The sequence below is a fragment of the Culicoides brevitarsis genome, chromosome 3, assembly GCF_036172545.1.
Source record: "Culicoides brevitarsis isolate CSIRO-B50_1 chromosome 3, AGI_CSIRO_Cbre_v1, whole genome shotgun sequence".
NCBI lineage: Eukaryota > Metazoa > Arthropoda > Insecta > Diptera > Ceratopogonidae > Culicoides > Culicoides brevitarsis.
In genome coordinates, this window is record NC_087087.1 from 19,589,778 (window position 1) to 19,604,691 (window position 14,914).

Sequence of the window (14,914 nt, forward strand, 5' to 3'; positions counted from 1 at the left end):
ATCTTACTTATTGAGTAACTTTTAAATAAAGAAAATGTTCAAAGATCAAATTTGACGGCTCCAAAAACGGTAAAAAAAACTTTTAATTAATTTTGCTCAGTCTGCAAAAAATGCCCCATTGAATTTCGAACATAAAAAGGGGCTTGTGGCAAAAAGTTGAAAAAACTTTAAAAAAATAAGCTCAATTAGAATTTTTGCACAAAATATTTTTATAGAAGAAAATATTCAATTTCGAATATTTCTACAAAAATTGAAACTGGAATTTTTCGCGAGATGTTCAATTTTTTTTCATCATTCAAAATTTTTTAATAATTTTTGAAACAACCAATAAGAACTAAAAAATTTATTTCGGTATTACTAAAAAAGGCTTCCTCACGAAAATTAAAATTTTGGATTCAAAAAATATGGGGAAGCGAAATATATTAAAAACTCTAGTGTAAATGTCATGTTTGTTTACAAATATTTCCTCAATCAGCTGTTACTTAAAAAATATTCCTGCTAAAAATGAATATTTTACCACATAAAAGGTAATTTTTATTATTTCAAGTACCTTTAATTTATAAAGTTAAAATTTTCCTTTCAGTTGGCACGTCCGCACAAAGGCAAACATCGCCAGAGTCCGAAAAGATGAAGCCAAAGCAGCCGAGGAAGAAAAGGAGCGTCAGCGACGTATCGATTTGGCCGAACAAGAAGCTCGAATCGAAATATTACGCAAAAAAGCCCGATCTAACAGAGAATCTCCACAACATCATATCGACGGACAAAGCAGCACTTCGTCTGTAAAACTTACAGATTCACAACACGTAAATTTATTTCAAGCACTTGAAGAGGGTCGAGATACCGTCAAAAAACCCAATGCCGAACACGAGAAAGAAAAAAAGGAGGAGCAGGAAAAGTATGAGAAACAAATTGGATATTTGACGTATCTGGGTCAAGATACAAACGAATCGCTGAAAAAGCAAGATTGGTATGAAGAGTTGCCGGATCGTGACAAAAGTAAAACGGATAGAACAGAAGTTGGACTAAAATTCAAATCGTATCACGATCCCTTGAATGTTATAAGAAAGTTTTTACCTAATGAAAAACTAGAACCGGCATGTGGCTCTAGAAGTCTCGCAACGAAATATGAGCCTCTTATGTCCCAAGTAATGTCCATCAATAAGGAACTGGAAACGAGAAAAGAATCGAAGCGCAGTAAAAAGAAATCAAAGAAAAAGTCGAAAAAACATAAAAATAAGCACAAAAAGAAAAAGTCATCCAGCAAAAAAAGAAAACACGAATCTAGTACGGAATCATCGTCTTCTTCAACAGAAAGTGACGAAGACGACGCAGAAACGCAAGCACTAAAAAGACAAAAACTAGAAATTTTACGACAAGAACGACTGAAAAGGGAGCAAGTAGAACGAGCGAGGGCTGAACAATTATTGGCCAAAGTAAGGGGAGATCCACCACCGAAACCCAAGATTCCGAATGAACCAGAACGACCCCAAATCAAACAAAAGTACAACTCACAATTCAATCCAGAACTAGCAAGACAAAATTACGATGATCGATGATAATTTTTTTATTTCAACAAAATTTCTAAAAAAAAAAATCTAGTTTTCTTCATCATCTCCAACAAAAATTTGATCGTCTGTCGTGTACAAACTTGCAGCAAATACAATATCGCGCTTAATGGCATTCGATGCTTCCTCCATTTTGTTCGGAAGTGTTGAATTACCAATAATTCGTGCTGCATCTTTCACATCCTTGAGAATTTCATTCAATTGTTGAATGCACCGCACAATAATGCCTTCTTTGACATCTGTTAGTTCCATTATTTCGGCAAATGGTTTGTTTCGCGCCCATTCATACACGACTTCCATAAGTCCAAAGTTTAATTTGTCCTTGCCCTGCATGTCGTCGTTGCTTCCAACGTTGTATTGCATCTCCACGGTGTGAATGTCGTTGTCGACAATTTGCAACTCTTGCATTCCCTGCAAATAAAAGTAAAATTTAAAGACATTTCGTTAAAACTTTGACCTTAATTGCATTTCATTTTCAAAAATTTTATTTTTTTTTCGATTTTCTTTAAAGGACTCTCTCAAATATTATTCGATTTTTAAAATTTATCGAGATTTTTCTTGAAAATTTTCACGAATTTTCTAGAAATTTTCCGCGATTTTTAATAAGAAAACGAGCTTCATAAAGAGATATATTCAAAACTTCAAAAATTTGGGCACAATCACATTTTAAAGTAAGTACGAGTTCCATACTACGATCTACATTGGCAGGACAAACGGACGGACGGACAGACAAAATTACTAAAAAGTGCCGCAAAACTTTCTAATGCGGTAAAAATATGTTTTAATAAAAAATAAATAAATCATTACTTACTTTTTCCAAAACTTTCGTGAGATTCGGTTCACTTTCAGTTTTTTCTTGAAAGACCAACGCCGACATTATTGCAGCAATTTCTGCCGGTTCGAGTTCCGTCAAAATATTTCTGAAAATCAACTCCGTCATAATCAACTCATTTTGACTCATTTGGCAGGCAACACGACCCTTCATCGTAACTTGATGCGTGCTATCAACATAATTCAAATCCTGCAAAACCTTCACCTTGTTAACGTAATCTGGATACAAGGACAAGCTTTCTTTCGAAATTTTGAATCTCAATTCGTGCAACTGGTACTCCAGAGATTTTCTTTGATAAACTTTATCGAATTCCACCTCGAAATTCGGGATATCTGTACAACTTTCGTGAATTTCCACTGCTTGTCTCAACTTTTTCAGCTCATTCATCGCTTCGAATACTTCCAAGTCGTTCATGAATGAAACCATGCTGATAGTTGATGGATCTTGATTGTATTCGTCCGTAAGTGTTTTGAGCTCTGTGAGAGCTCTAAGTACAGAGGCACTTGCTGGAGTATCCTTGAAACGTGGAATTTGCCGTTGATCCCAGTTTTGTAGGATTTTGTCGCATTCCAATGAACCGAGAGTCTTTTTCGTTATTTCACAAATGTGTTCCGCTTGGATCACGAGAACTTGATGTCCACCCGCTCCATCAGGCATAAATTTCTTAAATGGCACTGAGAGGGATAGCATCTTGTACCACAAATCTTCCTTCGTGTCATCGCTAAATGGTGAGGTTTGATTCTCCAAAACTAAAACTTTGTATTGTGAATCCGTTTTAACGGTTTTTGGAACCGATAGCAAAACGGCGAGTTTGTTACAATGATTTTTGTATGAAATAATCAACAATTTGCCTGGACGGAGGTCATTTTGAACTTTTTGTTGGGTCATGTACATCGGCATGGTTTCGTTCCAGGCTTTAATGTAAACTTTCGCCGCTTGATAAAACTCGCACATTGGTTTCAAGTGATCGTCTAGCTGCTTCAACGCATCAATTTTATTTTGCAGCTCTTCAAGCATAGTTTTTTGCTCGGGAATTTTACTTTGCTTGAAAAACTCACGGAAACTATGACTCATCATGTCCTCGACCGTTAATCTTTCGACACGCAGCAAATTCAAAATCATCGCGTACGTAAGACGAAATTGTGATTCGAGTTTTTTGGACTTTCCCAAGATCATTCCTCGCAACGTGACATCTGGAGGAATATCTTGCTTGCATACGATTATGACGGTTCCACTTTTATCGAGACCTCGACGTCCTGCACGGCCTGCCATTTGCGTGTATTCTGCTGGCTCTAAGACTCGCGTTTCTTTTCCGTTAAATTTCTTGACGGAATCGAAAATTACCGTTCTTGCTGGCATATTGACGCCCATTGCAAAAGTTTCGGTGGCAAATAAAAGCTTCACTAAACCGTTTTGGAACAAAATTTCAACGACTTCCTTTAAAATTGGCAAAATACCACTGTGATGAATACCAATTCCGCGTTCCAAACACAGCTGGAGTTGCTTTACTTGCGGCAATTGTCTATCAATAGGCTTCAGACGTTGCAAACACCGTTGAAATGTCGCGTTAATTTTGAATTTTTCATGTGCTGAACAAAGATCCGTTGATGCCAGACTCTCGGCATTGCTATCACATCGATTTCGGGATAAAGTGAAGGCAATTACTGGCATCTTATCGTTCCGACGAAGGTAATCTACGAGTCCGACCCACAAAGTTTTTTCTTGTTGCGGATTAAAGTTTCGTTGAGCCTTGATAACGTTGTGCGTCTTTTGCATATCCTTTTGGCGCTCCAGCTTTGAGGTCTTCGCTTTGTTATATTCGCCAAGTAAAAACTCACTTTTTTCATTGACGATCATGAAAATGTCGTTACGACTTTTTCCACCACATCCGGTGTACAAAAAATGTTGCAGTGGCACCGGACGCTTCAAAGTCTGCATAACAAAGACTTTTCTCCGTTTCGTTCGTCCCACCCAATTGGCAAATTCCATGGTGTTGGGAATCGTGGCACTTAACATGACGATGCAGACATGCGCTGGCAACAAAATGAACACTTCTTCCCAAACGTGACCCCGCTCCGGATCATTCATGTAATGCACCTCATCAAAAATGACATATTCCAAGTCGCGTGTCACATCACTGCCGCAATAAAGCATCGATTTGAGGATTTCCGTCGTCATAATGAGACAAGAACTATCGCCATCGATTTGAATGTCTCCCGTAATTAGTCCAACGTCACCAAAAGTCTTCTTAAAATCGTGATATTTTTGATTGGACAAAGCTTTGATCGGTGAAGTGTAGATAGCTCGAGTCCCATGACGACGACTTAATGCGATTCCGTATTCCGCAACTGCCGTCTTTCCAGCACTCGTGTGAGCAGCTACCAGTACGTGATGATGTTCCTCCAACTTGATAATCGCTTGTTTCTGAAACGTATCTAGCTCGAAGGGGAACACGTGAGCCGGATCGGGCACCTTAAGATGAAAGTCCTTCACTGGCTGAGTAACATCCAGCATTTCGGCCCACTCAGTTTTATCTAATTTGGTATCGGGTGCTTCTGAAATGCGCAGTACATTCATTTCTTCAGTTAACGTATCGAGGAATTCATCAATTTCGGCATTATATTCCGTGAGAGTCATTTCGCTTTTTAGTTCTTTTTCTTCTTTTTTCGTTTCGCTTGGAACAATTTCACCTAATTTTACTTCATCTGCTTCTGTTTCAATAACTTTTAGCAAATCGATGACTTCGTCAACTTCCTCGGTAAATTTATCGAAAACCATTCCTTCTTTAAAGCCAGGCGGGATAGTTAATAAATTATGTTCGAAATCCAAATTGTCGATATCAAAGTCATCAAGCATCTTTTCAACTTCATCCGGTTCATCAAAGCCTCCAGGCCAAAACGGAAAATTGCCGTGATCGCCACGTGTTTCTTTTTTCATGGGCCCTGGAGCTCTTCGCAGCGACATTGAAGTTGAAGCCGTGCCAGAATCTTATTTTTTAAAAGAAAAAAAATAAATTTTATTTTAAAATCATATTTTATTAAATCTTAATTAATATTTACCCTCTTTTGAAATTTCCTCAAAATCAATGACATGACCTTCCTCATCTCTCACGGGAACGATTTCCGTGCTGTGAGGACAATCGGGAATATGAAATAAATCATAGATGTCAACTTCACCGGGAAAATAATGGGGCTTCGGGTCATGGATCTCAGGTAAGTGGGGATTGATGATGTAATTTAGCAAACGTTCTTTAGGATCCTCGTAAATTTGAGGGGGATCGGTTAACCATTTTGGCTAGAAATAAAAGAAAAAATATAATTTTTTTATGAAGTAAAATATGGCAATAAGTTTTGTCATGAATTTAGATTCTTCAGAGGGGAAATAAATTTAGAACTTTTTTTATTTTTTGTTTGAAAAATTATAACTTTCGTCAAAATCCATATTTAAAATTTAATTTTTCTTGATTTTGTTTATTTATTTTATAAACATCGTTTTAATACATCAATTAATTTTTATTTAGTTTATTTTTTTGGTATGATTTCTACAATTTTCTATCAAAATTTCCCTTTACAACGATTTCCGTTCTTTCGTTGCTCTGCGTCGCATTATCTCAAAGTAAATATCTGGCAGCCAAGATCTCAACCAAATAGCCAGTCTAGGGGCCAGTCCAGCCGTTACAACATCCTTTTGATCACGCAAAACTGCTTTCAACACAAAAGCAGCCACATCTTTAGCACTTGCTCCTTTTGCCGTCGTTTCATCCAATTTGCCATAAACTTTTCCCGTTCCCGTCAGCGCATTCCGCGACAAATTCGTCTGAATGTATCCGGGACTAACTAAAGTAACTTTTATTCCATCATCGGCCACTTCAGCTCTGAGTGAATCGCAAAATGCTTGCAAGGCATGCTTCGATGCCGAATACGCCGAACGATTTGGCAACGCAAACTTTCCCTGAACACTTCCAATGCACACAATTCGACCTTCTTTACGGGCTATCATCGATGGTAGCAGACAACGTGTCAATTTGTATGTCCCGAAGAAATTAACCATCATTAATTTGATGTAGACATCGTCAACACATTCCATCACGGAGCCACGAACACTGAGACCCGCATTATTTATCAAAATATCGACAAATCCGTAAATCTCGAGAATTTTTTCGACTTTTTCCTGCATTCCATTGAGGTCGGCCACGTTCAGCGGGAACACAATTGGTGGAAATACTGTCTCTTGACTGCAAGTAGCGAGCAAATCCGTCCGGACACGTTCCAGTTCTTCCTTTCGTCGTGCACACAAAATCAATTTACAGCCTGCCTTGTAGAATGTGTGTGCTAAAAAAACAGAAAAATTGGAAAACTTTGCTAGAAAGTTTGATTAAAAGTTTCTGTCGTACCCAATTCTTCGCCTAGTCCGGAACTGGCGCCTGTAATTAAAACTACTTTTCCTGGCAGACAGTCACGATAACGTTTCTCCTTCAAATATCCCAGAATTTGCATTACTAAATAAGGCAGGAAACAATATTTGGCAGTTTTAACTAAGGCTCCGTAATACGTCCATTTTTCTTCGGGATTTTCTTCCATTGTGTGCACTATTTGATAAATCTTTCACAAATGAGTTTTAAATCCGATTTTTTCTCGGATAAGGTCGTCTACCGATAGTCCACTGATAATACATAAACAAATCAACTGTCAAAGTTCGAGGGATTGCATTTCTACCTACTTGGGTTTAATTTCGATTACTGCACGTTTTAACCCTTCGTCGTGATTCATCGAAGCACCTTGTTTTGTATTTTTTTTTCCATACAATTTTAAAATTTCAGGTAAGTTTTTCATTTTTTTTATACAAAATGAGCGTTTTTCAATAAAAAATTTGTTTATACGACAACTAAATTTAATTTATAAAAGGGAAAAAAATATAAAAAAAATAAAAAAGGTTTAAAACTTTTTACTGACTTTCTACCATTTCTGCCCCATTGGATTTTCGATTTAAAAATTAAACCAAAAAGGTTAAAAAAAATCATTTAATAAATTTTTAATGTTCAAATTCTCGAGACTTTTTGTTCCGAAATTCGGCAAACCTCACAAAAGTATTGCCGAATCAACCAGTTTGATTACATTTTTTCCAAATTAACACGCACTAGAAGTAATTACAACAAAATACTTACATCAAAAGACATGATCCTTTTGAACTATCAACTTTTTTTAATGAATTTCAACTATATTTCCACGTAAATTTGATTCAATTCACCGGGTTATCGTTCTGTTTTCATTCCACGACTTGCTATTTGACAGTTTGCCTCATTTGACAGCAGAACATAAACAAAGTAGCACCAGCTGCGTCGTTCCAAGAATAAACATTTTCGATAAAAAAAGCCCTTCCGACCCCGCAAAAAACTATGCCTAAAGTAAAACGCAGTCGTAAAAAGCCTCCAGAGGGCTGGGAACTGATCGAACCCACATTGGAGGAGTTGGAACAGAAAATGCGAGAAGCTGAAACAGAACCGCACGAAGGAAAACGTATAACCGAGTCACTCTGGCCCATTTTTAAGATCCACCATCAAAAATCCCGCTACATTTACGATTTGTTCTACCGACGAAAGGCCATTTCTCGCGAGCTGTATGACTACTGCTTGAAGGAAAAAATCGCTGATGCAAATTTAATAGCAAAGTGGAAGAAATCTGGATACGAAAATCTATGTTGTTTGCGATGCATCCAGACAAGAGACACGAACTTTGGCACAAATTGCATTTGTCGCGTGCCCAAATCAAAGTTGGAAGAAGGACGGATTGTGGAATGTGTTCATTGTGGTTGTCGAGGTTGCTCCGGATAAATTTACAAATAAAAATATGATTTAATAAAATTCTTTTACTTTTACTAAATAGCTAAAACGTCGTTTATTACTACATTTTTTACGTGTATTTGCCAAAATGCTTATGATCGATCGGCTTCAACCACCGGTGACATCCACCCAAATTATTTTGAATGACGTATTTTAGAGGCCACGGATTTAAGTTTTCTTTTTCAATTCTCTCCTCTTCCAATTTCACCTGGTCCATCATTTCTTGTGACATTGCCATGGCTTTGAATGGCAGTTTATCGGCGATTTGCTGCAACCAACCTTGAACTTCGGCAAATTCACACTTGCCAGCCAGCTCAATAATTACACGACCCCTTTTAATTGGTGTCACATAATGATCGATCGAGCCCTTTCCCTTACCCATACGAGAACCTTGACCTTTTTTCGTCAGCGGTTGCCATGGCGGATCGATTCGCCACATTGCAAACATTCGATTCGTGTCAATTTTACGACCGAGTGTCAGACGCACCATTTCCAAGTGACCCCAACGAAGACGTCCGCCGCCCGTCGCCACAATTCCGTATTGCTTGTGCAGGAAAGTATTGTGAATAGGCTCGGGACCACGCATGTACCGCAGTCTCTTTTGCATCTTAGGCGGACGCAAATTTGGCGGATATTGCGGGACTTTTGGTAAAAATGGTAGTTTTGGTTTCTCAGCAAACTCGACATCTAGAAAAATATTAATATGAGTTGAATTTCTTGTAGATTACTATTTTTGGTTACTTACTGCTGTAATCAACTGGAGCAGGAAAATTTTTCAATCCACATGTTTGTGTGCTGATAGTGGCTCTGACAGCAAGAAGTTGATTCAATAATGGTCGAAATTTGTAAAGACTCATGTTGTTAGCCTACGTTAAGGGCTATTTGAAGGTAATTAAAGACACTTCAAGCTAATTTTTTCAAAACAGCGACGAAAAGGAGAAAATGTTGCTGTCAAAGTGACAATCGACTTTGTGTTCGATAACGATGTTCATAAGACATTTTTTGCTTTCAACACAAAACGGTCAATTTTTTGTTTTAATCGATTAAAATTGAATCGATTGAGTTTGATTTAATGCCCTGTCTAAACTAGAGAAGTTAACAACGTTGTTAACGATAACAACGATAGTTAACAAAGGTGCGTCTAAATTGAGAAATTGAGACTTCCAATGTAAGGATTTTTGCAAGCGAACGCAACGAAACGCTAATTATCGTTGTTAACTACGTTGTTAACTCGTTGTTAACGCGTTAACTACGATTATCGTTGTTAACTCTTTAATTTAGACAGGGCATAAGGCGATTAAATTCATTTATCTCAATTTTAATCGAGAAAAATTCAGTAAGAAAATAAAATTAGAAAATTTTTGGCAATCCATGATTAAAAATGAAAAAAATACAATGTTTAGCCAAATCTTAAAAAACAATGAGCTAAATTGTTGCTGCAATATTTGTTGAGCAATATTTCTCTTATAGAATTTTATACGACAAAAAATTTTTATCTTGGGAAATTTAAATAAATAACTTGTATTTTAAAATTTTTAGTTCAATATAGATTTATTATATAGTAGTGCTTTTCACCCAAATTTCATCCAATATTAAGTTTACAATAAATTAGGTTTAGATTAGTTTTTTGATTAATATTTACAAGCAAATTAAGAGAAAATATCGAATGAAGATCGATTTTATGGGTCTTTGCTATAAAAGTATTCATAAATTAAATAAAAATCATTTTTTTAAATAATAGAATTAAATTAAAATATTACCAGCATTTAGGTATTTACAGGGGTAATGAATTAAAAATCTAGAAAAATCACAGAATGCGACTGTGACACACGCTAATTCAGTGCGCGTAGTTGGCCTGTCGTTCGGTTCAAAATTCGTCAGATTTTCACGAAAGGCACACGTGCGACACGCAGTTCCACTCAAATAATAATTCTTCAGTGTAAATTGCAAGAAAAACTGTTTTAATAAGCTTATTTTGATAGTTGTATGCTTGTTTTAAGAGATGCCAGTCGAGGATAAATCAGAGGAGATCGATTCTCCGAAAAAAACGCGAGGTAAGTTTGGCATGAAATTTCCTGGACCCACGCTACCATTTTGACGCATTTTTTCCACATGAAAAGCGTGATTTTTGACAGAACGCATGAAAAATACATTAAAATCAAACAATTTTCTCCATTATTAGGTGGGAAAGTAGCAGTTAAGACGGAAAATATTTCGCCAAGCGAGCAATCTGGAACTCCTGCAAGACGAGTCACTCGTCGAACATCACAACTCGATGACAACAACGATGACGAAGTAGTGGCATCGCCTGCTATTGGTACACGACGCAGCACACGAACACGCAAAAACACGACAGATGAGGCAGTTGACACTCCTGGACGTCGCAATACGCGACGCACATCGGTAGAACCAGCAGCTCCCGCCCAAGTTGGAACACCGCAACGGCGAACAACCCGCGCATCCAGCATTCAATCCGAAGACGGAAATTCTTCTGCGGTTCCGGGTCAAAAACAACCAACACAAGCCACAATCCAGGAGGAAGATTTGCCAGTGGGTCGTCGAACCAGAGCTTCCAGTGTCACATCAGATGATGGCAGTGTTGCAAATGCGGCGACACCAAAGAAACGAGGTCGCAAAAGTTTGGCAGCAAATGTCAAAATCATCGAGCCTGTCATCGAAGAAATTGAGGAGAATCACAGTCCTTCCCGGCCAACCACACGTTCAATGTCAAATTCGCCTGCAAATGTTTCCGAAAAGACATCTTCGCCACTGAAACCAAAGTCACCGCTTGTGACAAAGACACCCGAGGTCATCAAAGAGGAAGATAATGCAGACGAAACAATCAAAACTATCGCAAAAGACATCAGTCAAAAGTTATCGAATGACATGCTAGAGTCGCCTGACATGTTTTCATCGCCTGCTGCGTCGAAGACAAAGAATGATAATTCGTTGCTGTTGTCTTCTGGAAAGAAAAATGCAAACACTCCAGACCGATCGGTTGTTGAGCCAATGACACCCAACGGAAAAACGCCAAAAAGTTCCAAAAACACTCCAACATCAGCGGCTAAACAACAAACTCCGAAGACTCAAACTCCAGCATCTGCGGTTAAGCAACAAACTCCAGCATCTTCGATTAAGCAACAAACGCCGAAGGTTCAAACTCCAGCATCTGCGGTTAAGCAGCAAACACCAACTTCAGCGGCTAAGCAACAAACTCCAAAGGTTCAAACTCCAGCATCTTCTGGTAAACAGCAGACGCCTACATCCAACAAAAAGTCGCCAAGTACTCCCGCATCGTCGAAAAATGCATCGGTTGCCTTCATTCCAACTCCGTTTCCGACAAAGGAACAAGTCGAGAGCAAAGAGGCCTTCTCAAAGTCTTGGAGTCAACCGGTCTTTGGAAGTTCCGCCTCGAAAATCGATAATAGTGGCAGCAAAAAGATTCAACGAGCCAGTATGGGTGCAATTAAAGTACAAACGATGCAAGTGTCAAGCAGTTCGGACGATTCCGATGACGACGATGTGCCCAAGAATTCGGTTTTTGCCGATGAAGAGGTCATTGTCACCAAAGGGTACGAATCTGGCGATTCAATGAATGACGAGGAAAAAGAAGTGGCAGACGAAAATCGAATGCATGAAGAGTTAGGAGAGGAACTTGGATCCGAAGACTCGGAATCGCCTGACGAAGACGAAGATTATGACAAAGATTCCTTCATCGCATCCGAAGGAGAACAGGAACTTCTTAGTTACAGTGACGACGATGAGCATTTAGACGATTCCAAGAGTCCACGAGTGAAAAAGACGGCACGTAAATCCGCTCCTGGCAGATTGGTGTTGGACAGTTCCGATGAATCCGACGACGAAGTCAACGTTTCGAAAAAAGTTCAAAGCGAAAAGAAAGTACAAAAGCGCGCTTCCTTAGATAAATCGCCAAAAGCTTCGAAAAATACTTTATTCGAGATCAAATCGGGTGGCAACGAAGAAGAAACCGATGATAATTCCGTTCCAGACACAGAAGTTGACGAGGAGCCTATGGATGTTGATGAAACACTCGCTTTGGACGTTTCGTTGAAACAAAATCGCTCTCTCAAGGTTGTCCAATCATCCGGATCTGAAATAGAACTACCAAAAGCCACTGCTGAGCAAATCGCCGCTGCCAAAAATAGTCTTATCAATGCAGCACGGAAGATTCGTCCCAACATCAAGCCCGCTGTTCCAACCATCGTCGAAAAAGTTGAATCTGAACTTGCAGAAACGGAAGATTGCTCGACTGATGACGAAAAGGCTGCCAATCAAAGCATGAATCAGACCATGAAAGAATATTCTTCGGACACCGATTCTTTGGAAGATCCATTGGACCAAAGTCTAACAAATGAGACAGAAAGTGCCAAACGTAAACGTCGTCGTACAGGATCACTAGACGAATCAGTCGCGCAGCCAGTTAAGAGAACCAAATTGAATGTCAGTCTTGTGTCGGAGGAAAAATTGGACACGATTTTGGAGAAATGCAACGAAATTCTCAGGAGCAAGAAGGAGGAAAAGAAAAAGAACAAACTGATTCACAAAAAAGAAAAGGTAAAAAATTTTTATTCGGAAATTTTGAACGTAATTAATCTACTTGATTTTATTTTAGGAGGAGAAGAAGAAAAGAAAGGAGCTGGCGAAGCAAAAAGAAGAAGAAGAGGGATCCGATGAAGGCCACGATGAGTCTCTCAAGAAGAAAAAGAAGAAGCAAAAGATTGGTCGCAAATACAACAAGGATATTGAAGGTAAGATTTAAGTCTGCTCCAATTACTTGAACTTTGTGTCCCATGTGAAAAGTCGACAATCGAATGGAACAAAAAAAGTTTCAAAATTCTAGAAAAATTTTCCGTTTTTCTAATAAAAACCTTCATTTTCGGAACTTTTTTCGACCAACATTAGAAGAAAATCCATTCTTCTCCAAAAATATTTTTCACAAAATTACAGAACTCAATTTTTTGTCAGTTATTTTTTATTATTTTTTTTTAATTTGAAATGTTCTGAAATCAACCCTAATCTAAATATAAATAATTCAAAAACAACAAAAGTATTGACGAATGTTCAAAATTTGTTAAGTTTAGCAATTTTGTATGAAAAAGTATTTCAAAACCTTATTTATTTTTCTTGGAACAAAAAGTTCAAAAAAATTAAGAGTGACTTAAAATTATTAATAAAAATTTTGTTAATTTTTTTTATTTTTTTCGTAGAGTCAACATCGACCAAGCAAGAAGAAATCTCGCAAGCCGTAAAGCGCAGCCAGGAGATCCTCGAAAAGAAGCGTGAACGCAAACGATTGAAGAAACAAGCAAAACTTGAAAAGGCCAAGGAAGAAGGAATCGATTTGACCAAGAAGCCCAAAAACGACAAAGAGAATTTATCGAATAACAAACACGAAAAGCAAGATGAAAAACCCAAGAAGCCCAAAACTCTCTTGACCGCATTCGAGGTGAAGCAACAACTTTTGCAACAACAAGAATCCACAGGTGTCGAGAACGGTGTAAAGGAAAAACGTGACAAAAACAAGTCGAAGAAAGATGAAGTTGTTGCTGTGAAAGCGGTTCCGGACAAGGAAAACAGCAACATTGATGACGCAAAGCAAAAGAAAAAGAAGAAGACGAAGAAAGTGTTGGAACCCGTTCAAGAATCCAATCACAGTGACGGTTCTCCCACATCTCCACCGGCAAAGAAACGCATGCTGAGCATCCTGAATCCCAAAGGATCTTTGAACAAACAAGGATTTGTTGTGGATCCCGTTACGCCCGACCTTGAACGCTTGAAACGCAATCGTGGCTTTGTCGAGGAACCCGTTACGCCCAAACCCATTGGCTTCAAAGTGCAAACCATGATGCCAAGTGGCGAGGAATTCGTAAAGAAAGCCAATAAGAAACGTAAGCGTGCGGAGCGAGACATTCCCGAGCCCAGTCGTCTGCCACCGAAACCTGTCTGGACCGCATCTGGTGCCTTTGAAGAGATTGATGTCAATGATTCGTCTGATTTTATCCCGTTATCGACCAAGGCACGTTCAGCTACGCAATTCGGTGTTTCTGTACTAAACAAAAAACAGACGAAGGAAAACACGAATGGAGCATCAAATGGGCTTTCGAGCTTCAAGATGAAGGCTTTGTACAACGACAAGGCTCGCATGCGAGAGTCCAGTAAAGATATCGCCCGCAAATTGAAAAAGCAGAAACTCCACAAGAAATTCTCAGCCTAGAGACCTTTCGTTTTGTGGAAGCAAAAACCGTACCTAGTTAATGTTACTGTTAAGTTTTTTACACGATGAGTGTTAGTTTTTGATAGATAAGCGATCGAATTACTTTTAGGATGCATTGAATGCAGTGCCACACGAAAATCAAACAAAAACGATGAAAAATCAATGGATTTATATTGGCGCGAAAAAAAATGTCAACGTGATTTTTCATCTGAAACATGCCTAAATTACAAATTTTTTGTGATTAAATAAACTCTAGAATACTTTTTGACACGTGTCTGGTCCTTTCATTGGCGAATTCATTCAAATATTGCGTAAATTTGTGAAATTTTGCATTTCCATCCTGTGCCATAATGACTTTTTCATTGTCAGTCGAAACGTGGTTGTGGTGGAGACCCCTTTTATAGCACACAAAAAATGGAATCGTCCATTGTCGGTCGATGGTG

The 14,914-nt window shown here is 38.4% G+C and overlaps 5 protein-coding genes across 5 annotated transcripts; 2 read left to right on the forward strand and 3 right to left on the reverse strand.

Annotated features, from left to right (window-relative positions):
* The first annotated feature begins 470 nt into the window (after positions 1-470).
* Positions 471-1,556, forward strand: LOC134834069 (leukocyte receptor cluster member 1 homolog). Its single transcript, XM_063848601.1, has 2 exons — positions 471-527; positions 584-1,556. The coding sequence occupies exons 1-2, from the start codon at positions 505-507 to the stop codon at positions 1,554-1,556; spliced, it is 996 nt and encodes a 331-aa protein (XP_063704671.1). The 5' UTR covers positions 471-504.
* LOC134834067 (superkiller complex protein 2) lies at positions 1,492-7,683 on the reverse strand. The gene is made up of 4 exons (XM_063848599.1): positions 7,562-7,683; positions 5,457-5,691; positions 2,377-5,384; positions 1,492-1,976 (listed from the first exon to the last, which is right to left on the reverse strand). Exons 1-4 carry the CDS (start codon positions 7,571-7,573, stop codon positions 1,596-1,598), a joined length of 3,636 nt encoding a protein of 1,211 aa, XP_063704669.1. The 5' UTR covers positions 7,574-7,683; the 3' UTR covers positions 1,492-1,595.
* On the reverse strand, positions 5,863-7,132 carry LOC134834070 (dehydrogenase/reductase SDR family protein 7-like). Its single transcript, XM_063848602.1, has 2 exons — positions 6,791-7,132; positions 5,863-6,728 (listed from the first exon to the last, which is right to left on the reverse strand). Exons 1-2 carry the CDS (start codon positions 6,975-6,977, stop codon positions 5,965-5,967), a joined length of 951 nt encoding a protein of 316 aa, XP_063704672.1. The 5' UTR covers positions 6,978-7,132; the 3' UTR covers positions 5,863-5,964.
* Positions 7,684-8,266: 583 nt separating the features above from the next.
* Positions 8,267-9,204, reverse strand: LOC134834071 (large ribosomal subunit protein uL16m). The gene is made up of 2 exons (XM_063848603.1): positions 8,982-9,204; positions 8,267-8,923 (listed from the first exon to the last, which is right to left on the reverse strand). Exons 1-2 carry the CDS (start codon positions 9,091-9,093, stop codon positions 8,307-8,309), a joined length of 729 nt encoding a protein of 242 aa, XP_063704673.1. The 5' UTR covers positions 9,094-9,204; the 3' UTR covers positions 8,267-8,306.
* A 924-nt stretch (positions 9,205-10,128) lies between these two features.
* LOC134834068 (uncharacterized) lies at positions 10,129-14,736 on the forward strand. Its single transcript, XM_063848600.1, has 4 exons — positions 10,129-10,290; positions 10,419-12,811; positions 12,870-13,005; positions 13,465-14,736. Exons 1-4 carry the CDS (start codon positions 10,239-10,241, stop codon positions 14,469-14,471), a joined length of 3,588 nt encoding a protein of 1,195 aa, XP_063704670.1. The 5' UTR covers positions 10,129-10,238; the 3' UTR covers positions 14,472-14,736.
* The last annotated feature ends 178 nt before the right edge of the window (positions 14,737-14,914 follow it).

Coding starts and splice junctions, on each gene's coding strand:
- LOC134834069 (XM_063848601.1), top strand. CDS start 505: ATGAATATTTTACCACATAAAAG. Junction 528..583: donor AATATTTTACCACATAAAAG/GTAATTTTTATT, acceptor TTTTCCTTTCAG/TTGGCACGTCCGCACAAAGG.
- LOC134834070 (XM_063848602.1), bottom strand. CDS start 6,977: ATGGAAGAAAATCCCGAAGAAAAATGGACGTATTACGGAGCCTTAGTT. Junction 6,729..6,790: donor CGGACTAGGCGAAGAATTGG/GTACGACAGAAA, acceptor CTGTTTTTTTAG/CACACACATTCTACAAGGCA.
- LOC134834067 (XM_063848599.1), bottom strand. Junction 5,385..5,456: donor TGAGGAAATTTCAAAAGAGG/GTAAATATTAAT, acceptor TTAAAAAATAAG/ATTCTGGCACGGCTTCAACT. Junction 1,977..2,376: donor TCACGAAAGTTTTGGAAAAA/GTAAGTAATGAT, acceptor TTTTATTTGCAG/GGAATGCAAGAGTTGCAAAT.
- LOC134834071 (XM_063848603.1), bottom strand. CDS start 9,093: ATGAGTCTTTACAAATTTCGACCATTATTGAATCAACTTCTTGCTGTC. Junction 8,924..8,981: donor TGCTCCAGTTGATTACAGCA/GTAAGTAACCAA, acceptor ATATTTTTCTAG/ATGTCGAGTTTGCTGAGAAA.
- LOC134834068 (XM_063848600.1), top strand. CDS start 10,239: ATGCCAGTCGAGGATAAATCAGAGGAGATCGATTCTCCGAAAAAAACG. Junction 10,291..10,418: donor TTCTCCGAAAAAAACGCGAG/GTAAGTTTGGCA, acceptor CTCCATTATTAG/GTGGGAAAGTAGCAGTTAAG. Junction 12,812..12,869: donor TGATTCACAAAAAAGAAAAG/GTAAAAAATTTT, acceptor ATTTTATTTTAG/GAGGAGAAGAAGAAAAGAAA.